Source organism: Fukomys damarensis, unplaced genomic scaffold (genome assembly GCF_012274545.1).
Source record: "Fukomys damarensis isolate Sample0158 unplaced genomic scaffold, DMR_v1.0_HiC HiC_scaffold_34, whole genome shotgun sequence".
NCBI classification, from domain to species: domain Eukaryota; kingdom Metazoa; phylum Chordata; class Mammalia; order Rodentia; family Bathyergidae; genus Fukomys; species Fukomys damarensis.
In genome coordinates, this window is record NW_022900946.1 from 10,002,590 (window position 1) to 10,025,234 (window position 22,645).

General features: G+C 51.0%; 2 protein-coding genes across 5 annotated transcripts in view; one reads left to right on the top strand and one right to left on the bottom strand.

Annotated features, from left to right (window-relative positions):
• The window catches only part of Iqck (IQ motif containing K), a 121,871-nt gene extending 120,301 nt beyond the window's left edge, over nt 1-1,570 (top strand). For 2 of the 4 annotated variants that reach the window (XM_010610049.3, XM_010610051.3), the window contains one exon: nt 144-1,570. In XM_010610049.3, coding sequence (XP_010608351.1) covers nt 144-325 — 182 coding nt within the window. In that variant the 3' untranslated portion in view covers nt 326-1,570. The remainder of the gene's footprint in view (nt 1-143) is intronic. The other 2 variants (XM_010610052.3, XM_010610054.3) reach the window with 1 other exon arrangement.
• A 1,454-nt stretch (nt 1,571-3,024) lies between these two features.
• Gprc5b (G protein-coupled receptor class C group 5 member B) lies at nt 3,025-14,572 on the bottom strand. The gene is made up of 3 exons (XM_010610055.2): nt 13,542-14,572; nt 5,875-6,035; nt 3,025-4,505 (listed from the first exon to the last, which is right to left on the bottom strand). The coding sequence occupies exons 1-3, from the start codon at nt 14,545-14,547 to the stop codon at nt 4,461-4,463; spliced, it is 1,212 nt and encodes a 403-aa protein (XP_010608357.1). The 5' UTR covers nt 14,548-14,572; the 3' UTR covers nt 3,025-4,460.
• Between the last annotated feature and the right edge of the window lie 8,073 nt (nt 14,573-22,645).

Sequence of the window (22,645 nt, forward strand, 5' to 3'; positions counted from 1 at the left end):
AGCAAGCTGAGAGAGAGAGAGAGAGAGAGAGAGAGAGAGAGAGAGAGAGAGAGAGAGAGAGAGTTATCACCCTTATCCATGCAAGGTTCTGGGCTTTCATAGTTCTTTAGGGAGTTTTTAATCTCTTGAAATTCTCTTTACAGTCAGTGCCATGCTGTGTGTCCAGCTGACTTTTCTGTCCAGCAGATTCAGAACTCACTGGGATCACCTTCTTGTCCATACAGGACAAAGAAAAGCATCTCCTCCCATCACTGACCCCAGCAATACCCTGAGCTTTTCATTTTGGTGGGTGGTGGGGAAGTGTGTGGTGAAAAGATTGGGTTGAGTCAAAAGCCTGGATCTATCATTGTCTTTAGTGAAAATTCCTTCCGTCAGTACCTTGACCTGCAAAACACACTTTCAACCTTTCTCTGAGCTGAAAGAAGGGCGGCCCTGGACAGCACTGCGGTGGCTGTGTACCTTCAGGTGAGCTCTGGGAGCACAATAGCCCTGTGTTCCTCCTGGTGGACCGGCAGGGTCAGGACCGGACACTCCACGGATCCTGCTGCGACTGACCTTGTCTACACATCAGCGTTTCCTGTTGCCAAATCCTAAGTGTGTCTGAATATGGAAATCGATCCTGACTCCCTTTCATCTCTCTGCAGTGAAATGCAGAATGGACGACCACGAGGCGCCTGGAGTCGAGATCGCATCACCATAGCCACGCTGGTGTCTCTGCCAGCAGGGCACAAATTATCCTGTGCGCGTGAGGAAAATGTCCACATTGTGCTTTTTCTCTGTCACTTTTTTAAGGAAAAGACTTAGCACATGTGAAAACAGAATCTTTTCTGCACAAGATTAGGATTTGCCGCAGACATCTTCGTGCAAAAAGTTTAAAAAGACACGTCTTAAATTTCTTCATTATCTCCAAATCATTCTTTCATCTATGTATTTCTTCAGTGCTTTAGATGTTACCCTTTCAGCCAGTTATTCTTAAGATCCATGATGGGATTCTAACCCTGAGATGGAACTGCCATTGTTAGCAGTTTGCCCACTTTTGCAAGATCTGTGTTTTATCTCCGATCTCTGAGTTTTTTTGCTTTTGCAGGGGTGGAACTCAAGGCCTCATGGTATGTGCCAGTCAAGAGTTCCACTTCTGAGCTATGCCCATGTCAGTTCAAAATAAGGCATTTAAACCCAGACATCATTACTAAGAATTTGCGTTGTCTCTAGGCCCCACAGTATTATAGAAAGTTCCTGTTTGTGTGAGTAAATGAACTTATGACTCTCATTTGTTCTGCGGTTTGCAGTTAAGCAGGATTCTCCCATTCACAAAGCCACGGACTCATCCTAAAGCCTAGGAGCGGTATGGGGTTGTTTTGACAGGCTAGCACACGTCTTAAGTAAATAGTAAAGCCTTTATTTTCTGTGTTAAGAACAGCATTTTGAAAATAAAACCTATCTGCTCATGCTTAACAACCTTTTAAATCTGTAATATTTATACAGTCATGTATGGTACACACTGATTGTCTTGAAATTTCTGAATGATTTTTTATAAGTATGCAAGTCAGCCAGGGGAAGATAAAGGTACATTATAAAACACACATTAATACATTTAATAAATATATATTATCTATCAAAAACGAGCCTTTGCTCTGTATCAATTAATAAAAAGCACCTGCTAAGAACTCCCCAAAGCTGGTATAATCACTGTACCCTTGGATTATAAAAGCCACCATGCCTTCTTTTAGTTTGGGGTTCAGACTGAGGTGTTTGACTCAGCCTGTGGCAACCCAAAAGACTACCCCCAGTCTGTACTTGTTCAGGGACCCTGACCCCTTACATTTATGCTAAAACAAAACGAAACAAAACACCACTAGACACCTAGTTTCAAACAGCTGGCTCAAGATGGACAGGGCTCCTCCATTTCTAAGTTTTGGGAACTCGGGTCCTCACCCCCTCCCTCCATCTACAGTGGAGAAATCCAGGCTGGAACAATATTCTATTAAAAGAGGTGAGGAGTGGCTGTTACAGTTCCAAAGCGATGTTACTAACAAGACAGGGAAAATTTTGTGCTTACAATGAGGGGTTATTCACAGGTGCTGTCCCTCCGGGTCATTTCCCCCAACTAAGCCTCATTTACATACACAAATCTGAAACAGAGGTGCAGTTCCATTCCACGTTTAACCCTTGTTCCGTAGGAAGCAGGACGCCATAGTCTCTGGGCAGAGCCGCCTCTTGGTGCTTGAGTGAACCCGTTCGAGTAGATTTCCCCCTTTCCCGCCTTGGCCCCCATCATGAGAGCATACAGCCCACCCAGAACCTTAAAGCCAAAATAAAACAAAAGCCAGAAGCACTAACCTATCAGATTTAAAAGGAAAAAAAAGAAATAGAAGTGGTCTCATTAAGTGAGGTTTCCCGTGGCGCATGGTGGTTTTATGGTGTGGAAATGCTACTTTTCGCAGGTAGCCATCTACACAGTGCTCACCTTATACGTGTGGACAACCAAGAACTTAGAGCGACCTGATCAGTCATGTGAACTCCTCCCTTCTGCAAGGGGGGGCTCTTGTGGACCGAGTCACTGATGGCATCAGAAAGCCCCAAAGGACTCCAGAGAGCAGGGGTGAGCAATCATTTCCTGGCATGAGAACATGCAATGCTGTCGTTTTTCCAGCAGACTGTACTGAGGGGTTCAGAGACTTCTTTATTGGCAGAATGCTGGGTTTGCATGCAGCCGCCCCAGCCCCTGCCCCCCACCCCCAAGTCTCCAGGTTTTCAGCCCACCCAATGGCGGCCCTCCAGTAGAGAGAACCAGATCAGACTCTAGAAGCAAAGCACATGCTGTGGGTGGGGTCGGCACTTGTGGGAAGCTTAGGTAGGGGGATATTTTGGTGCCATGCTGTCTTGTCCCCATGCTTGGTGACACAGGAAATGCAGGAGCTGTGAGGGAAATTTGCACACAGGGGCGGCCACATCGGCCTCACTTCCCCAGGGCTGTCCAAGGACAGGTGGGGGCTGGGAGAGGATACAGCAGAGACTAGGGCCTCAAGACAAATCAGGTTTATTAAACATACTTAGCTCAAAAGTACTGGCTTATGAAGAGGTTGGTTCCCCGACCTCCACCCCACCCCCACCCCCACCACTAACCTTTTTCATTTTCTTTAAAGGTTAAAGGCTCATGGGTAGTTTTATAGAAAAAGCAGTGTAGTGATTAGAGTCTACGCAGAAGGCCCCACCCTTGCTGACACATTCCACGTGTCAGAATAACACTCTTTACTCTGACTCGTTGCTGGCAGTTATGCTGGCCAAACAGTGCAGAGAATATGGGGGCTTTCAATGGCCGGGATGTTGGAAATGCCAAGTAACAAAGGAATGACTTGCTTAGGACAGATGGAAACCATGATAGAAATAATGGGCTTTGAACAGAGCCATTTTCATGAAATCTGCAGAAAAGCAAGAGAAAAATGTACCCCACTTTCTCCCAAAGCAGCAAGAACTCCTCATGGGCTTCACTCCACCCGGGAACTTTCCCAGAAAAGACCCAGTAGGTCACTGCTTGTAGGTAGCAGGACGTCCTCTCCACCCTACTGGGAATCCAGGCAGCCCTGCCCCAAGACGTCACAGTGGAAAGTCTGCTATGGCACTGGCTTTCCAGTGTGCCTCAGAGGGGCTTCAAGCCCATGGCTCCATCTGAGCTTTTGGAACGAAGAGGAGGATACAACTGGGAAAGGGACCCTCGTAAGTACAGGAAGCAGGAGGAAGGGACTGTGGCTCCACCACGCTTGACTATTTCTAGGGCTCCCCAGAGAAGGGGGCGGGACGGCTTTCTCGTCAGAGGTGCTAGAGCAAGAGATGATGGTCACTTCAAGGCCCAGGGGCCTGTCCTCTTTGGCACATGCCAGGTTCCTACCCACTTCTGGCTATAGAGCTGCCCCAAGATTGACCTTAAAATCATACCCACAACATCTTAACTCCCCTGAAATGTGCAAAACACCAGGCAAGCCAGGGAAAAGCCTCAATGGCACGGTCATCTCCAAGAGGCCACCAGCATCCGGCACTTGCTGGGGAGGGATGGTCTTGATGGGCTGCCCCCACCCTGTATGGCCAACACTAGCCTGGCCCATGAGCTGTGAATTCAGTTCTGTTCCACCCGCGGAGGATGAAACAATCTAACCAGGCCACATTTCCCAGTGAGCCTAATACTATTTGCAGTTAGCTCTGTTTTAGTTTGCAGGGACCAAGGTTGGTGTGGCATTAGGTGTCTGTGTGTGTGGCAGAGGAGGACAGGGGAGGGCAGTTGGTGTTAGCTTTTCAGTTCATCAGTGTTCACATTTACACGAAAGCTCCTCGGCCGGGATTTCCAACTCCTGGCTGTGAGGCGGCCTTGCTCGGCTACTGTTACTGACTTCTCCCTCAAGAAAGACAAGGCCAGGGAATGGAATTGGTAAGAGAGATTCTTATTCTCTGGAACTTAGGGTTGTTCACCAGAGGTGTCTTCCCGTGTGAGTTGGCGGAGCGGTTGGGATCTGGAATAACACACAAGGATAACACTGAGAACTTAATGTCAACATCAGAAACTGCTTCGTTCACGACGAGCCAAGGGTAAGTTGCCTTGCTCTTCCTACATGGGCTGAATAATCCCCAAAGAAATAAGCAACCATGGTGTGCCATGCTCCTCTAGGTCTCGGGAAGGCCACCTCTCTTGTGCTACAGCCATTCCCTTGGAGAAACAGGCGTCCTGACCCTGAAAGGCAGTCTCTAAGCTTTGGGTGTTTTTACCCACAGTGACCTTGAATGAATCAGGAGCCCTGAAGAGTGTCAGATGGGAACTTTCCTAACCATATTTATTGTAACACACAGGCTGAATGCTTGTGAATCAGGCTTTTCTTGGCTCCGGACAATAAACAGCACAAGTGATGCCAGGGGATTTTAAGCATACAAATCTAATTCTTTTTATATTTGAGCTTTCCCAAACCAATGCAAGTGGAGGCCTAATGGACTATTCACAAGCCAGAGAAGCCAAAGTTCCTTCCAGAGATCAAAGACCATCCCTGACTTCCATTTACTTTAAAAAAAAAAAAAAAAAAAAAAAAAAAAAAAAAAAAAAAAAATTATTTTAAAAAAAAAAAAAAAAAAAAAAAAAAAAAGGAAAAGAAAAAAGAATGCTCAGGTTGAGTATGGAATTGGCACATGAAATAAAGAATGGAACTTGATTTACACATGGTAAACTGGCTCATGTGTTGTTTTTGAAAGAAGCACATAGCCATGTTTGGAAATTAAATGTGGTGGGAGTGAGAGTGCACCTTAAAATTGCTAGAAAGTCAAAATAATGTCATTCCACGGAGGCAAAACAGAAAGCATGGTGATTCTGCCGACAGTCTGTTTGGCATCAGATATAAATCTGGTTTTGTGTTTGAAAAGTCAAAGGTAACTGCTCTGGTCTCTTAGGAGCTGGGATGGGGCAGCCCCGTGCCCAGTTGGGGCACAAGGATGCAGCGCAAGACCAAGGGAGTTAAACTGGGATGGGCATTAGCAAGAGGTTGCCAGGGGTTCTGCACCCTGTGGGCTTTTCCTTAAAGTCACCTCCCAGGGAGCGGGTTGGGGCACTGTATTAAGGAAAGCCAAACAATTCGCCGGGGAACGAGCCCCAAGAAATAAGTACTCTTCCTAGGGGACGTGCGGATGGCTAACAAGGACCACAAACGTAGGTTTTCTGTGAGTGGAGAGAGTGGCAGGAGGGAAAGCATCGCATGCATTTAGCTGCAAGGGATGTGGACTGGAGCCGCTGTCTTTGCAGACCACAGAAGCAGCCTCCACAGGACGTGTGACCTGTCGCAGCTGCTCCCCACAGTGTGCTCTGGGGCCTGCTGCCCAGCGTCACATCTGGATACTTACAGTCCCGCCATTGAGCACAACGGCCATCTCGGTTGGCTGATACACGTTGCTTCTAAACGGAGCGCTGGGTCTGCTTCCCAAACCGCTGCTGGGTTTCTTCCCCAAGCTGCCACTGGATCTTTTTCCCAAGCTGCCGTTGGAAAATCCTGCTGTTCGGAGAGCTGAGGGAGAGAGGCAGAGAGGAGCAGAGGAGGGAGGGAGGCGTTGGCAACAAGACAACACCGAGAGAGAGACATGATTTTGTTTTCTTCCTCCGCATCGACAAGGCACTGGGGCACCCCCACCCCCCACCCACTGCAGTGGCTCCTCCCCTCTGTCACAAGCCTGATTCAAAACAAAAATCACAAAGGCGCTTTGTTCTCAGGCTCTCTGGGAGTCTGACCCATGTCGGTGAGGCTGGGAAGTGTGTGGAGTCCAGGTGCCCGCAGCCTGCCCGGGAGAGGAGGCCCGGGGTCTAGGCCAGCGGTCGTGAACTCTTCAGAACTTTCCACGCCGTGAACAGTCTGTTGCAGCACGCAGGCCGTAGGTTCGCGGTCACTGGCCAGACCCTCCCGGCACACAGGGTCTGCCGGCGACAGCAGCCTCAGGTCTCCTCTGACAGAAGAGCCCCCTCCTCCTCACGGCAGACAGCCACTCTCAGCTTCCACAAGTCAGCACAACTTTCAGAATCGGGCACCGTTCGTGGATACACACAGAACTGGGACCGCTAAGAATACAGACATCGAGCACACCACACAGCGCCTGTCATCGCGGGAGAGGCCCTGCACGGGCACACAGGGTTATTCCCAAACAAGAGTGAAAGGGTGGTTGGCAGCAATAATGCCAAAATAAGTTAGCACTTTTTACCTTAGAAAGGTGGGGAAACGGTGTTTCTTATTTGCTATATTTTTGAGATGTCTTGTTTTGTTTTTTGAGACAGGGTCTCACTATGTAGTTCAGGCTGGGCTTGAACTCACTATGGAGCCCAGGCCAGCCTTAAACTTGAAGCAATCTTCCTGCCTCAGCCTCCCAAGTGCTGGGAGTATACGCGTGTACCACCATGCCTGACCTAAGTTTCCTGTTTTGTAAAGAAAAACTGAAAAGACATGGAGGAACTTTAAATGCTTACTGCTAAAAGCTTATAATGTATGATTCCAGCTATATAACCTTCTGGAAAAGACAAGACTATAGAGATAGTAAAAGATGAGTAGTTGTCGGGTCAGGGCAGGAAGAGGGATGAACAGGAGGTGTACAGGGTATTTAAGGCAGTGAAGTTATTCTGTAGGATACTACATCGACACAGTTACAATGTATTTGTCAAAACCCATAGAAATGTACAGTACAGAAGCGTGAAGTCTGGCTAAGATGTAGACTTTACAGCCAGGGATGTAGCTGAGAGACGGAGTGTTTGTCTAACATGTGCAAGGCTGTGTTCTACCTCCAGCACTGAAACAAAAAGAGGACTCAGAGCAAAAATAACATATTAATATCATTCATCAACTGCAACAAATATATGACGATTATAAGTTGTTATCAGAGGAAGCTGCATGTGTGTGGGGTGTGGGAACTCCCTGTGATTCCTGTGTCATTTTTGTTGTTATTGTCCTAGGGATAAATTCAGGGCTTTGTGCATGCCAGGCAAGCACTCTATCACTGGGCTATACCTTTTCATTTTTATATACCTTTTTCTGTTTAGATTTGAGACAAGGTCATCCTAAATTGCCAGGATGGCCTTGAGCTTACAACCTTTCAGCTTCAGCCTCTTGAGTATCAGGGATTATAGCTACTGCCGGGAAACTTTGTAATAAAGTTCTCTGAAATACAGTTTATTTAAAAGTAAGGAGAAACTCTAATTAAAAAATCCAAACAGAATCTTCTCACTTGTAAGAGGCCAGCATCACCACCTTTCTCATTGAAAGTACTGATCCTAGCCAGACATGATGGCACACATCTGTGATCCCACACTCTTGAGAGGCTGAGGCAGGAGGAATCCAAGTTCAAACCCAGCGTGGGAAATGTAGGGACTTAGTGAGATCTTGTCCCCCCAAAAAAGAGTGGGGATGTACCTGAGTGCAAAGACCTTGGGTTCAATCCCCAGTACTGCAAAAAAAAAAAAAAAAAAAAAATCTTGCTTTGGTTAAAAAAAAAAAAGACTCACTTAGGCTTAGGGACATAGCTCAGTGGGAGAGCCTTTGCCTAATATGTGAGGCCCTGGGTTCATTCTCCAGCATGGGAAGGTTGAGGGGAAGTAGGAGGGCAGGCTTATTTAAAAGTCCTCCCTGAAGGGAGAAAATTTTCTGGCTAAAATGAGCAAGACAGCTTGGGGTTTTCGCAGATTACTTGAGGCAGGGACCACAATTACCTCAGTACTATAGTTAAGCTGCAGAGAGTATCAACCAGAAGCCAGGCACTGTGAAAAATCCTATATGTATCTCTCTGCCCAGGGACGGAATGAGCCCTGGAACTCAGACAGAGACCTGGTGTTCTTCTCCATCACACCTTACCATCTCCAGGTAACGGTTTATAACCATTACACTAAGTTACTTAGAAGAAATTTGAGTTCAGTGACATCAGAGACAGCTCAGCCCAGACTGGACCAAAGAAATGGAGGTGGGATGGGCAATGCAGGTTCCAAGAACACGTAAGAAAACTTCTTACCCTGGCATCCTCCAGGCCTTGGAGGAGGTGACTGTATAGCTTTTTTAAATGTTTTGGTGCCAGGGATTGAGCTTGGGATCTGGCACTTGCGAGGCAGGCAGTGGAACCATTGGGCTAAATCCCTGGCTCCTGTACAGCCTTTTTTGAAATGTAGGGCCAGAAGAGCTGGAGGTGGGGAGGGGACCAAGTTCCACTCTGCCCTCATCTAAGGGGCCTTGGCCCAAAGGTCTCTCTCCACAGTGGCCATTTGTGGCTCTTCTGATGAATCCAACCTGCATTTGAGACCCCTGAAGTGTTGGCCTCGACTGCCTCCTCTCTGGCCTTGTGACTCAGGCCACATAACTTGGCCCTGGCCAAGCAGGGCAGCCCATCCCCCTGGACAAACGGATTGACTCAAGGAAAACATTTAGGTCCAGTCAGAGTGAAGCCTGGGACTCGCACTCAAGCTCCTGGGAAATGTTCTACTTCTCCACCAGGCTCCTCTGCGAGCCTGGAGCTTATGGGCTGCCATGATGCTAATGCCCAAGAGATGCAGAAAGACCAAGTCTTACCATCCATTGCTTGAATCCGGAATCTAAACTTTCCTGCAGCCTGCTGCCCAGCATGTTTGTTTATTAACACTTTATCCCTGAGCACCTCCCCTAGCCTAAAGGGTATTTAAACAGTACTTGGCTCTAAGGATATCCAACAAGCCAAACGCCCCCAACAGAAGAAAGAATACTTTTCTTGCTGCTTTGACAGATGAATATTTGTTATGCCTCGTTAGTGCTTTCTAAGATGGGGTCCAAAGTACCATACCCCTCCATCCTATAATCTTTTATCACATACCTCACACCTCACGGCCATGTGTTCATGAGCAGCAGGCTGGTGAAGGTGTGTGTTCGTAGGGCCTCACTGAGGAGGACATATGGGGTTGAGGCTGGGCCACAGTGTAGCCCAGAGAACACCCCTGCCATCTCAGAGCACATCAGAGATGGGTTCTCAAGGGAAGAGAAGAAGCCAGGCACGGTGATGCATGCCTATAATACCAGCACTCTGGAAGGCTGGGGCAGGAGGATTGTAATTTCATACCCTGAATGGGCATTGTAGTGACTCAGCAAGACCCTGTCACAGAATGAGAAAGGAAGGAAGGAAGGAGGAAAAGAAAGCAAGAAAGAGGCAGGAATGTAGGCTGGGGCTGTAGAAAGGAAGAGAGCCTGCAAGGCTGGCAAGAAGTTTCAAGTGCAAGAGAAACAGGATCAACTACAGCTTCTGTGCCCTGGCTATTTCAGGAGGCCCCAGGGCTACAGGGTTAGGTCCACATGGGGCCAGGCTCCTAAAATACAAACTGGTTGAGGTCAGCACCAAAGACACCAACAGCTGCTCCTCTGTGGGAAGGGGGCGTGCCCAGTGAGCAGTGTTTCTAGAAGAAAGGCCAGCCTCGCCAGGAGTCCAGCTGAGGGAACGGACTTTGCCTGAGGCCTGCCCCGCCCAGTCTCCTGTGCATGTGGTAGACCCACATTTGGGATGATCCAATGAGGGCTATAAAAAAAAAAAAAAGGGTGGTAGTTGACCTGGGTGATCCTAGCTATTCGGGAGGCCAGGTAAGGAAGATGACAAGTTTGAGCTCAGCCTGAGCAATGTGGTGACTTACAGAGACCCCTCTCAGAGTGTGGGGCAGCGATGTGGCCCCTGCTGATCCCCCATACCGGAATTAAAATGGCCTGGGGATATAGCTCAGCACTCCCCAGGCTCAATACCTAGGAATGGGAAGAAAAATCTGACAAAACCTCAAGTTCCCATTGAGGTGGGGAGATGGAGCTCCTGCAATTATTAAGTGGGGTCAGTAAAGCAGCCTGCATTTCTGGGTGCCATCTGGGATTACATATGAAGATTTAACACACAAATTCTGTGGCTCTTATGTAGGATGTGTGTGTGCGTGTGTGTGTGTGTTGCATGAACTGAGGCCTCCCAAAAGCAGGAAGATGAGGATAAGCGAGAGTTCACTGCAGCGCTGTTTACTGAGGAAAACCAGAGGCAAGCAGAACATTTGCCAGAAGAAGATGAGAAAAATAAATCATGGGATCTAATGGAGAACTGCAGCACCCGAAGGACACTGCAGCTCCACGCTACTAACCTTGGAGAGCCCTCCACATTGGCTTTGGCAAGCACACGCTGAACACTCGTGTTTTCAACCTGGTTGCAGGCCAGCCCTGACGGTGCTGGTACCAGTCTGGGTCTCATATGGATACAGAATGCTGGCTACATTTTTATGAGAAAGAGTGTAAGTAATAGGATTCAGAAAGTCAACATTCTTCCTCCTTGTTCTGCTGTGTTCTTACAGCGTGAGCCTGAACAAACTGCCTGACATCCCTAGGCCTCCGTTTCCCATTCCGCAAAATGGGTCTGATACTGTTATTTTTCCACAAAGTCCAGAGTTGCCCTAACACATCACCAGTGTGTGGGCCCAGAACCAGCCTGCCTGGGTTCCAGTACAGGTCCTGTGACCCAGCCAAGTCCCTTAGCCTCTCTGTGCCTCAGTCTCTGGTCTGCAAAACAGACTTCCTGGGGTTACTGTAGGGAATAAATAGGATTAGCCACTAAAATGTCCTGAATGGTGTGCAGCCCAAGCTAAGACCCAGCAAAGGTTAGTTATTCTTAATTTAATGACCCTAATGCTTGGGTGCAGCTAACATCCAGCTTTACTGCAAGGAAATAAAACCATCACATTAAGCAACACTGGTTCGTGCGTGACCTTTTGGGGGTCATAGGTGCTCTGAGGCTTTGACAAGAGTGACAGACCAGTTCTCCAGGAAAACATGAATGTACATAGGAAAACATGAATGTACATAGGAAACTCGCACCCACTTTCATTCCCACTACCTCTGGCCCAAGGGGAGTTGAGGGGTCTTGATCCAGTGAAGAGGTGGCTCCACCAGGATCTCAGGAACTGGTCCGTCACCACACACACACCCCCTGCAGGGCCCGCTGGCTCCAAGGCACAGTCTCCACCGGACCCCACCTTCTGGCATCCCAGGGAGCAGCCCTCCCACTGGCTGAGACTGCCACGCCTGCCTGCCTGCCTGCCTCCCGGCACAGGCTTCCTGGCCTGAACAGCTTGGAGAAAGGCTCAGCAGGATCAGGGAGTGCACCGGAAGCCGGAAGCCGAGTAGTGTAGGTGTAAAGGAGGGATGTGGATGGCCTGAAGGAACTTTGGGCGAACGTGCCTGCCCTGCCTGCAAGCCGAGAAGGCTGACTGTGTAGTATGATGGGCTACAGAGCACAGTCCATTCTCCAGGCCCCCGGGTGAACATCGCTAAAGTGGACTCATGACGATCTCATGGGCCACCTTCTTAGAGCCTCCCTTTACTCATTCAGGTCTAAGACGAGAGTGGTGGTGGGGCGACCTCATTGGCGACGGCTAAAGCAGTATCATGCCTAGCACGGGGTCAGTGCTCCAAACGATGACTACACCAGCTCATCAGTACTACTGCTACCTCTCCTGTTCTTGGTTATTGCTGCTGCTGCTGCTGCTGCTGCTGCTGCTGCTGCTTCTGCTGCTGTTGCCCTTGATGTTTCCTCAGGTAACTGAGAAAAGATAATTGTATCTCATCTTGAGGGCTGGGAACTCAGCCAACTCCCTTCCGCAATGATTCTAGGGGACATTTCTCAAGCATTTATATATAGCAGGGCCTTGGTTGGGTCCCTGAATTGCAATCTCTGGGCAGGTCTTATTATGACCTCACTTCTGAATTTGGCTGCAGCAGTCCTGGTATCTAGACAATGTCACCTCAAGTCTCACCATATTTGTTTTTTGGCCTTAGAACCCAATGAAACGTGTTCAGTCCACTGACAGAGTAATGGGGATGCTGGTTAAAGTTAGGACTGAGCAGTGGAAAATGCCCAGCCTCCTGTCCTTCCAGGGCCAAATGTGGGACTCCTTTCACCTGTGTCTCCAGCTGCCCGTGGTGGTGACAGCTCACAGGTGCAATTACCTTGGCATCGTCTCACCTTCTTGAGTGGGGCAGGTGCAGGTCTTCATCCCAAGTGAACCCCTGCCCCACACCCTTGTCTAGGGCTCTGCTTTCAACCAAGCAACCAAGACCTGACAATGCTCCATGCCAAGTACCACACGGCTTGGTTATTTCCTGCAACAGCTCTACGGGGTATGTTCTCTTGTTTCTAGTTCTCAGATGAGAACTGCGGTTCAGCAAGGTGGTATCATTTCTTCAAACCCACACAATTGGGGAATGGCACAGGCAGAACTGGAACCCAAACACCTACCTTCAGAGTCCATATCTGCACATTCATGATGACTAGGGAGGGGAAGGGTGAACACTATTGTAGCATCCGGTATCCCTCTAGCACAGGGGTCGCAAACTCAGGTACTTCTGGGGCACCAGAGAATTAATGGTAATGTACACAGTGACTGGATGAAGGAGCCCAGGGGGAGAGTGGAGAGTGTGGCAGGCAGACAGCGGGTCCCCTCTGAAGGGCACCACAACTTGGAGAGGCACTAGGGACAGGGCCTTCCAGAAAAATGAGAAGGTCAGTGCAGTGCTGTACAATACAATTTCTCTTCTTGTGCAGTACTGGGGGTTGAGTCCTGGACCTTTGCAATGAGCTACATCCCTAGGCCTTTTAAAATTGAGTCATATTAAATCACTAAGTTCCCTAAGCGGGACGTGAACTTGCGTGCTACTTGCCTCAGCCTCCCAGGGTGTTGGGATCACAGGTGTGGACCACCCAGACCAGCTCAACTCTTGTTTTTTTCAGTGCTGGGGATCAGATCCAGGTCCCGGCATATGCCAGGCAACTCTACCACTGAGCCGCACACGCAGCTGTGACTTTTTGAGAAAAGCCTAAATTTTTATAATTAATTAGTTGGCAGTTAGTGGGAGCAAAAGCTAGCAGGAAACCCATCTCTGAGACAGTTTCAACACAGGCAGTAAGGTTTGTGGACTCTGGTCTGCGCCCAGGACAGAGACTGCTCATCTCCACTCAGGAGACAGTCCTTGGGCGAACAGCCCAGCCAGGTGTGCACCTATTACCTGCACTGTGCTCGTCCATCGAGAAGGCCTGGTTCTCCATGTAGGTGCGTGGCAGGTGCACGTCCTCCTCGAACGCCGTCTCCCGCATCCTGGGCTGCGACGTGTCGAAGTAGTTGGGTGGGTTTTCCTGCAGGGGTGGGAGGAGGGTGCAGTGGATCTCGGGGATGGCGTGAAAGATGATGAAGACCCAGCCGCTGGCCGCCAGCGTGATGGCCAAAGTGGGGTCACTCCAGGTGTCTCCTCGCTGCACCATGGCGTTGCCGAATAGGTACATGGTGATCCAGGCCACCCAGATGAGCAGAGAGAGGAAGGTCGTGATCAGAATGAAGGCCCCATTCAGCTTCCACCTCTTGAACTTGCCGCAGAGCGTGAAGAGCGCCTGCCCCAGGGTGATCACGAGCAGCACCATGTCGTAGATGAGGGCCATCACGAAGTCCATGGGCTCGTAGGCGCAGGCAGGCTTTGTGTCTCGCAGCACGGTCAGCACCAGCCACTCAGTGGCGATGATGACCTGCACCAACATCAGGCACAGTGCCAGGCCCACCATCTGCCAGCCCGCTGGGCTTGTGCCCTGACACACCAGTCTCCGCACACGCCATGCCTGGCTCAGCAGGCAGGAAAAGCAGAGCGCGAAGAGGACGCCCCAGAGGAAGCGGCGGATCGAGCAGATAGTCTCGTCCATCCGGATGATGAAGGCGAAAGTCAGCCCAAAAAGGCCCAGGGTCCCCAGGAGGAAGAGGAAGTGGAGGCACACGGGCCGCTTCTTCTCCTTGTCCTTGATGAAGGGCAGGCGCACTAGGAGTACGAGCATCAAGAGCAGTGTGATCAGGGCGCCTGCCCCGGCCACCGCCTCCACCACGATGCCCCAAATGGCGTCCAGGTCGCACAGGGACACGTACTGAGGGAGAAGGTCCAGCCCGCAGCCCCGGGACGTGCTGGCGTTTTCAGAGGCCACAGAGGAGATCACCGCGAGCAGGAGGAAGGCGAGCACCTGATGGGTTCTCATCTTTCTCCCTGACACCAGGAACGTTCTAAGAAAAGGGAGCAGGTAAGGATGGTTAGGGGAAAAGGAAAAAGATCCATTCACTGTGAGACTCCTGCTCTTCTGACTTTTTTTTTTTCTTTCAGTACTGGGGATTGAACCCAGGGCCTTTGCACTGAGCTACATCGCCAGCCCTTTTGCAAAATGTTATTCTGAGTTCCTAATTAGTGCCCAGGCTGGGCTCAAACCTGTGATCCCACCTCAGCCTCCCATTTGCAGCTGTGTGCTGCCATGTCTGGCTCCTCTGGCCTTCTTATGGGAGAGCTGTGTAACTTCAAGCCTGTAGCCCACCCAGCACCTCTAGACACATCCTGAAAAGCCATCTTCCTTTCTCCAGGCATTGTGGGCCTCTGTGGGGGACTCTGTCTACCATCTGCATCCTTGGCTGGGTACAGGCAGCGACTCTGAGTCACCACCACTCGTGGCTGGAGGACCTGGGGGAGAGGGTGACTCACTTTCTCTATAAACCCTTTGTGTTCTTTAAATCTGATACCCCAGGCCACTTCTGACTCTTCAAAAGAAGGGAATAAGACAAAACTTGAAAGAGACAGCCACCAGCCAGGGACCACCCTCGAAGAACAGCACACATTCCTCCTCTGTCTCTTCAAGCCAACAGCTACCATTTACTGACCGCTGGGCAAGACTAGTCCTTACCATGTTCACGAGGCAGGGCCTGTTGTGACCTCCATTTTGCAAATGACAAAACAGGGTCCCCAGGGGGTGACATTTGCACCAGGTCATACAGCCCAGCCCCTAGAGGGAGCTCCTCTCAGAAGTCTCCCACCTTCCCTGTGGAGCAGACCACCCTCATACCTAGGGCATTTCTCTCTCCCTGGATGCGACCAATCTGGGTCGGACAATACAGAGGGGAACACACCCTGACTGTCCTGAACACGCACAGATACCTTCTCCTTGTCACCGTTCCCTAAACAACCCAGTGTGACAGCTGATTGCACAGCATTTACAGTGTGTCGGGGCCATGCAGGGATTTTGGAAGTGCACAGGAAGATATAGGTAGGCTGTGTATATGCAAATGTCCCGCTAAGTCATTGTACGGAAGACACTTGAGTGTCCTTGGGTGTTGGTGTTGCAGACACTGGTATCCACAGGTCCTGGAACTGCTCCCCTGTAAATACCTAGGGGGCACTGTATATCCAGAAGGGGCTGTCTGCCTCCGTTGCACGCTTTGGCTCCCCCTCCCATACCTCATCCTCCTCCAAAGAGCTCCTGAGGCTCCAGAATTTGGTTCCACCCCAGTCAGTTTCTCCCTGGGTGCAGACCTTCGCTTCTGCTTTCTCTTGCCATTAGGCAACGTGAACTAACCCAAGTTTCCTTTTGCTCTGGCTCTCTTGGCCCAGACACACCGCCCCCTGCACAGAAAGCTGCCCCACATCAACCCCGACCTTGGCCAAGGTCACACCCCCACTCCTCTCTACTGCGGCCTTTCCTAATACTAATCAACTCTGACGTTTTTTTGTGTCTATTTACTTTGTTTCTTTTCTCTTGCTTTCCTTCCTTCCGGTCTCTGTCCTCTGCAAAATGTGGCAGGGCAGGGACACTGCTTCTCTTGCTCCCCAGTGGACCAGGCTTTCCCTATGGGGGCATGGCTGGCACCTGGCTTGGACTGCTCTTTGTTGTGGGAATCGTAAGAGTGTTGAGCAGAATATGTGCCTTTACAAAATAGGTGCAAACAGCATGTCACCTCCCCCGGTTGTGACCATCCATGAAAGACGCCTCTAGACTCTTCCAGATGTCCCGATTGGGAAGCTAACTCAGATGATGACTTCCAGTGAAGACGGAAGTCCCAGTGCAGTGCCTGGCATGAGGCAGGTGCTGAGTAATCTCGCAGCAATGATAACCCTGCCCCTCAGGGCTGTCCTCTCGCTCACTGCCACCGGCTCCTAGCTTTTCAAAGGGGCCAGGCCTTCAAGAAGCCAAGGCCCACAGCGCTTGCTCAACGCTCATTTCCAGCCATCTCCAGCCGGATCCACGACAGCTCGGCGCAAGTGTGGAGTTGTAACTGCTCCGCGGTCCCTGGGGCTTCTGTAAGTAAATGCGTATCGACCACTTCTCTCTGCTCCTCTGGGGAGTCTGTGTCTGAGATCCTGCTTGGCTGTGAGGCCATCGATGGGCATAAATTATTAATGTTGAAGAAAGAGAAGGTGCCCGGCGGTGTGGGGACTGTCGCCTCTGCCTACAGGCGGGAGCAGGCTCAGAGGCACCTGGCCAGAGCGGCTCCTAAGCATGACCTGGCCTCCTGCTCAGGGCAATGTAGAGGTGAGGATGTACCCCAGATGCTGACAGTAGGCCTATGGCCCAGCCACCAAAGCCATTTATGCTTTGTCTACACTCTGTCAGGAAACTGACTGGTTTCTTAACATCAATCTACTTGAAAGAAATCTAACACATTAAAATATTTCTCTCTTGACATTTTAAAACTATATGTTGCTATATAACTCTGCACAACCCCTGGGCATATCCCAAAGTAGCAACCTTTGGAGAAACATCACTCTAGACAGAACTGCTTATCACGAGGTCCTGAAAGCAGGCTGGGAACCAAAACGTAAGACTTGGATGTGTCAGAACAAGATGCCATCGGTTCCTGACCTGGCAGAGGACCCAGAGTGGATTTTCCTCAGACATCATCAGGGGCAGACTCGATTAATTCATTCCTGCAGGAGGCACTTAACTCAGGTCTGGTGACCTGTGGATCCTACTGGTTGGTCCCAAACAAATGGTTCACCTACAGACACGTGGCCCAAACCAGACCCATGAGAATCACCCCTAGGATTTTTGCTAGCATGGATTAGAAAGAGGTCATCTCTTTTGCTGGGCTTGATCAGCTAGAAGGCTACAAGTCTGGCACTAGAAAAGGACAAACATGCCATGTAGGGAGAGAACCTGTCCCAAACAACAAGGGATGGAGCAGAGTCCTAATACAATGAATGGCTGGAAGCTAGATCCGGACTTTCCAGCAGCCAATTTCCTCTTTTGGATTCAGCCAGTTTCAACTGGACTTACATGGAATGGCCCACTTTTTCCAGGAATTTCACCCTATCCAACATCTAGACACATAGATGCAGCCTACAGCAGCTGGCAGTGATAGGAAGGGTCCAGTTGCCAGAGCAAGTCACTCTCATTTTGAAGATGCCCACAGAGCGACAGCCACCCCACTCCATACAACAGGGGGCAGATGGCTGAGGTTGGGTGTGAATCGCACCCAAGCCAAGAGCACAGGCTCGGCCTGATTTCTCATACTGAGAATGCCTGCCGTCTCCCATAATGCCACAGTACAACTAGGGTAACTGGATGTGTGCCCTGGCCGGCATTCTTCTGTGCAAGCCACACATCCAGCTCCCGAGAACCTGTGGGACAGCCCAATGAGGCAAGTAGGAGTCCCATCTCCATTGACACGGGACAAGGGGTCATAGGCCTGGTCCAAGGTCGTGCCGCTACAAAGAGATGGAGCCCACAGGCAAATTATGGTGCAATTGTTTCTGAGCTCTTGGTCAGACTCCTCGCTGCTCTGAGCCAGCCAGTCCATCTACATTAGGTTCTCCCTGCCCCGCCAGACTCCGCGCCAGTACTTTTGATCCTTATCTTTGTAGCATAGGTCACAATTTTCTATTATTTTACTATTCTTTTGACCCCTTCTACCCCATCCCATCTCCAGCCCAGGCTGCCTGTCTTGTTCTGGCACTCTGCTGCTGAATGGACTTAGTCTTTAACCCTCACGTCACCCTGGAGGGCAGGGTTCTCCTTCCCATTTAGAAGACAAAGCGCAGGGCCTGATAGGTTAGACTCAACGTCTGATGCTGGAACGGCACGGCAGGATCACCATGGAGCCTGCCAGCGGGCTCTTGGGGGCGTATGATTACACGTGTACACAAGCCCTGCGGTGACAGTGGGGTACACTGGGCAAGGACACATCCAGCCGGAAGCCCTACTCCTTCCTCAGGCAACGTCTGTGGTCAGATAAGCCTTTGTCTTGGTAAAAGCAACCACCACCAACAGCTGGGCAGCTTTCCAGTGAGCCCCTAACCGGAACAATACCAGATTAGAGGTTCCATGTCAGCCTCAAGGCAGGGCCGCTGGGAACTGGATGAGTACATGGCAGTGGCCCTGGTGGTGGCTCCACCAAAGGAGTAGTGAATAAATGTGAACAAACTTGCAAGACTCGGCTCACATACTAATTACCTTTGCTGCCAGCCAGACTTGCAAAAATGTGAATCATTCATATGCTCTGAAATGCACCCGAATACACTGCATATGCCACACACACGCGTGCACACACACACACTCACACACCAGGGCAAGCACTCTGCAGAGGTACCAGAAGCAGCTCTGCTGGCAGGAGGAGGGGCAGCCTTCTGTTTCTCCACACACCAGGTGCTGCAGAGGCTGGAAAGGATGCGGGAACACTTACAGCTAGGCCTGTCTGGGCCACACACAGGTCTGGCTCTCCTAGCCCTGCTTCTCACTGAGGCAGCCCTCCCAGTTTTAAATCCTGCCCCAAAGGCTGGGGATGTAGCTAAGTGTCACAATATACACCTAGCTTGCTCAAGGCTCTGGATTCTACCCCAGCACGGACAAGAAAGAAAAAAATTGAACCCTGCCCCATACCCCTTGCTAATACCCTGTCACCATGGGTGGCTGACTTAGCCTTTTTTTCCCTTCATTTCCTTACCTGCAAAAGGGTGATACTAATGGCCTCTTGTGGGGTTGTGGTGAAGGCTATGATGACTAATCGTAGGGGTTCAGGATGGTAGCTAACATGGGTCAGCACTTGTATATAAACTATCTGTTAAGTGAATAAAACAGACTGGCAAATGCTCCCTTATTTGGAGTAGTAAATTCCTCTGAAACTGTTTTTCTAGAGGGCTGGTTGCCATAGAGATGGTGTGTGTGTTTGTGTGTGTGTGTGTGTATACACACGCGTGCATGTGTCTCATCTAGGTGTTTTCCCACCACTGGACTCTGGTTTTCTCTACCACACAACAAACAATTGGGTCTCTGAGGTGGTGGAAAGGGGAGATGCCTTTGGGGGTGGTCTACTGTGAGAGTCCCAAATGCGTCTGCTGTGCTGGACAGGTGCTCCCAGTGGGAGCCTCACTATACAGGTAGAACCCAAGGCCAGCCCAGGGGTCCTGAAGCCAGGCGTCTCTCTTGTGAGGTCAGCGCCAGGATGCAGGGAAACCAAGCACCAGCCCTTCTCTCCGGAGCCAGGATCCTCCTTCCCATCCTCCCATGGGACAGAAGAAACAAAATGTCTAAAACTACTGTGGAACCCCCGACTCTCCTGCTCTGAGACCCGGCAGGTCTCAGAGGACATTCACCCTCCATGCAGGTCCTTTTCCAGTGGTGGCAGGTCAGAGCCATGTTGACACCACCCCCAAAAAGATGAGGGGAGGTGCTGGAACAAGGGAGGAAACTCTCCCTATCAGGGGTGTGCACAGGCGTGCATGTGTGTGTGTGCGTGCGTGTGTGTGTGTGTGTGTGTGTGCGCGCACGTGCATGCATAGCTATTCTAGCCCCAGGCACATTTAATAGTTCAGCACCCAGGTGAATAGCTGGCACAGATTCCACTCCCATCAGACTCCTCCAGAATGGAAGATCTCAGCAGGATGGAGGCCGGGAGAAGGGAGTCAGACAAAAGTATGACAATGAACCATAACTTCTCTGAACTTCAGTCTCCTCATCTATAAAATGGGGATGACTGCACCACCTTCATGGGCTGGCTTGAAAAGTGCTATCAAGGGGCATGGGGCAGGGTTGACCTTTTTTATTTCTTGGCAGTGCTGGGGATGGAACATACGGCCTTGAGCAAGTAGGTACGTAGTGTGCCACTTAGCTACATCCTCAGCCCATGGGGCACTACCTGGAAAGGAGCCTGGTACAAGGCACAGAGGAATCAAAGGGTAGCTACCTGTTAAGAAGCCTCAAAGCACCACTGGTATGTTGGCACAAGGAAGGGAGAAAGGTGAAGCAGTTGGGCAGAGGCCTACTGGAAATGACAGGCAATGCTGGGACTGAACCAGTTTCTCACAGCTCCTGACCCAAGGCTGCTCCACTGTCCTCCCATTCTGACTCCACTCATGTCTGGCAGAGGCCAGGAGGAGCAGGGCTCCTCACAACCTCAGTATCCCAGTCCCAGCCCACTCCCACTGGAGCGCTGGTGCATTTCCTGCTTGGCTGGATTCAGTGGTTACAATGTTTCCTGACATTACGCTCTTTTCCAGATCCGAAAGCCTCCCCTGATATCTTTTCCAAGTTACACGATCTCGTAATCTTCATTTCCCAATGCTGACTTAAGACACTGGCCTATTTTGAGGGCTCTCAAATTAAAAAACTGAGGTTATTGTAAAGGGCTGCAAGAACAGAAGCTCTAGGATCCATGAATATGCAAAGCAGCTCTAAGCCTGTAAATAAAAGCAATCATTTAGATGCAAATTGGATCCTTGGCTGCCCCTTCCAAGGAGGTGGTTCCTCTGCAGTAAAAGGGACCAACCAGGAACCCCCAGGATGTTCTCGGCGGAAGTGCTTACAGGACCCTGGGCTCTGCATGGAGCCCAGTGAGGGTAAGAGCTGCCTGAAAGGGAGTGGGTGGGAAAGACCAAGCCACTCCTCCAGGTGGCTCCCTGGGCTGGGCAGGCCCAGGCCTCAGGGTGCCTGGCATCCCCACAGGCTGAATGGAAAGGGGCTACTCCTCCTTTCCTAGTCCAGGTCCAGGGAGCTCTCAAAACAAAATCCGAATGCGTGGATTCCTGCTCAAAGTGTCCAAGAGTTCACCAGCCCAACAGAAATAACCCTCGACTCCTTTCCAGGGCCCCAAATGGTGATCTGGCTGATGCCTGCCACCCACCCTCACCCCCGAATCTGCCTCCAGCTCTGGCCACAATGGCCTTTGTTCAGCTAGCAGAGCTCATTTCCACCCCAAGGCTTGTACTAGCTGTGTCCTCCGTCTGGTTCACTCTTTGCCCGACATCTCCCTCCCAGGGGCCGGCCCCATCTCGCGGGGCTCCCCTCAAATACGCGGCCCAGAGGCTTTGCTTGTACTACACCCTGCCACTGCTCTAGGCGCCCTGCCTTACTTTCCTGCAGCCCCAGCCCACCGGCTGGTCCATTTGCTCTTCATCTGCCTCCTTAGCGTCTGTCCACCCGTCTCCTCTGCCCCTAAAGCAGGGACCTGTCCATTTTATACAGGGGTACCCTAGCACCCTGGCTGGCACATCTGAGGAGATCAAAAATTAACCAATAACGATTTCTAAGCTTATCATTCTAACACCCTGCATGTCTGCTGCCTGGGCCCCAAACGGTGGCTCCTTCCCCCTCCCGACTCAGCTCACCCACTTTGAGACTCAGAGCAGGCAAAGGATTGCAAACAATGTTCACTCCACAGTCTAGATCGAAAACGCCGGGGGCAGGGCTCCCAACCAACAGCTGCCAATTTGCATTCTATTTACATGTCATTTGCATGCAGTTTAGCTCGAAGTCTGGCTACTTCAAAAGCCCCCCCCCCGCGCGCCCCCGTCCCGGCCGAAGAAGAAACTTCTGAAATAACGTTCCTTGGCTGAAGTGCGGAGGTCTCAGGTCTCGTGCCAGGCCCCTTGTCTTTGCGGGGACCCCCGTGCTTTCCGTGCTTCCCTCGGGCACCCCCCTATCCCGCCGCAGTTGGGCAGCCAGTGAGGCGCGTGTGCCGGGGCCCCAGGCGGGGACGGTACTGCCCGCCACACTCCAGGGGCCTTTGTCCGAGCTCCAAGAAGCCGCCCCCTCAGTGACCGGGGACTCGAGGGGAATTGGCTCGGCCAGCGTGTGACAGAGCGAGGACGGAGCAAAGAGACCGCCGCGCTGGGGCGTCCTCTGGGGCAAGCTCGGCGCGCTCCCGGCCGGGTTCACCAGCGCCCCGGGGCCCAGGCGGGTGCGGGCTCCACTGGGTCGGTCAATGTGTGGGGTCTTCATGAGGACAGAAGCCCGTGTTCCCTACGGAGAGGGGTCGCGGCTCAGGGTTGGTCCTCACCCTAGCCTGGCTGCCCCTCTCAGAGGCCCGAGTGTTCCCGGCTGG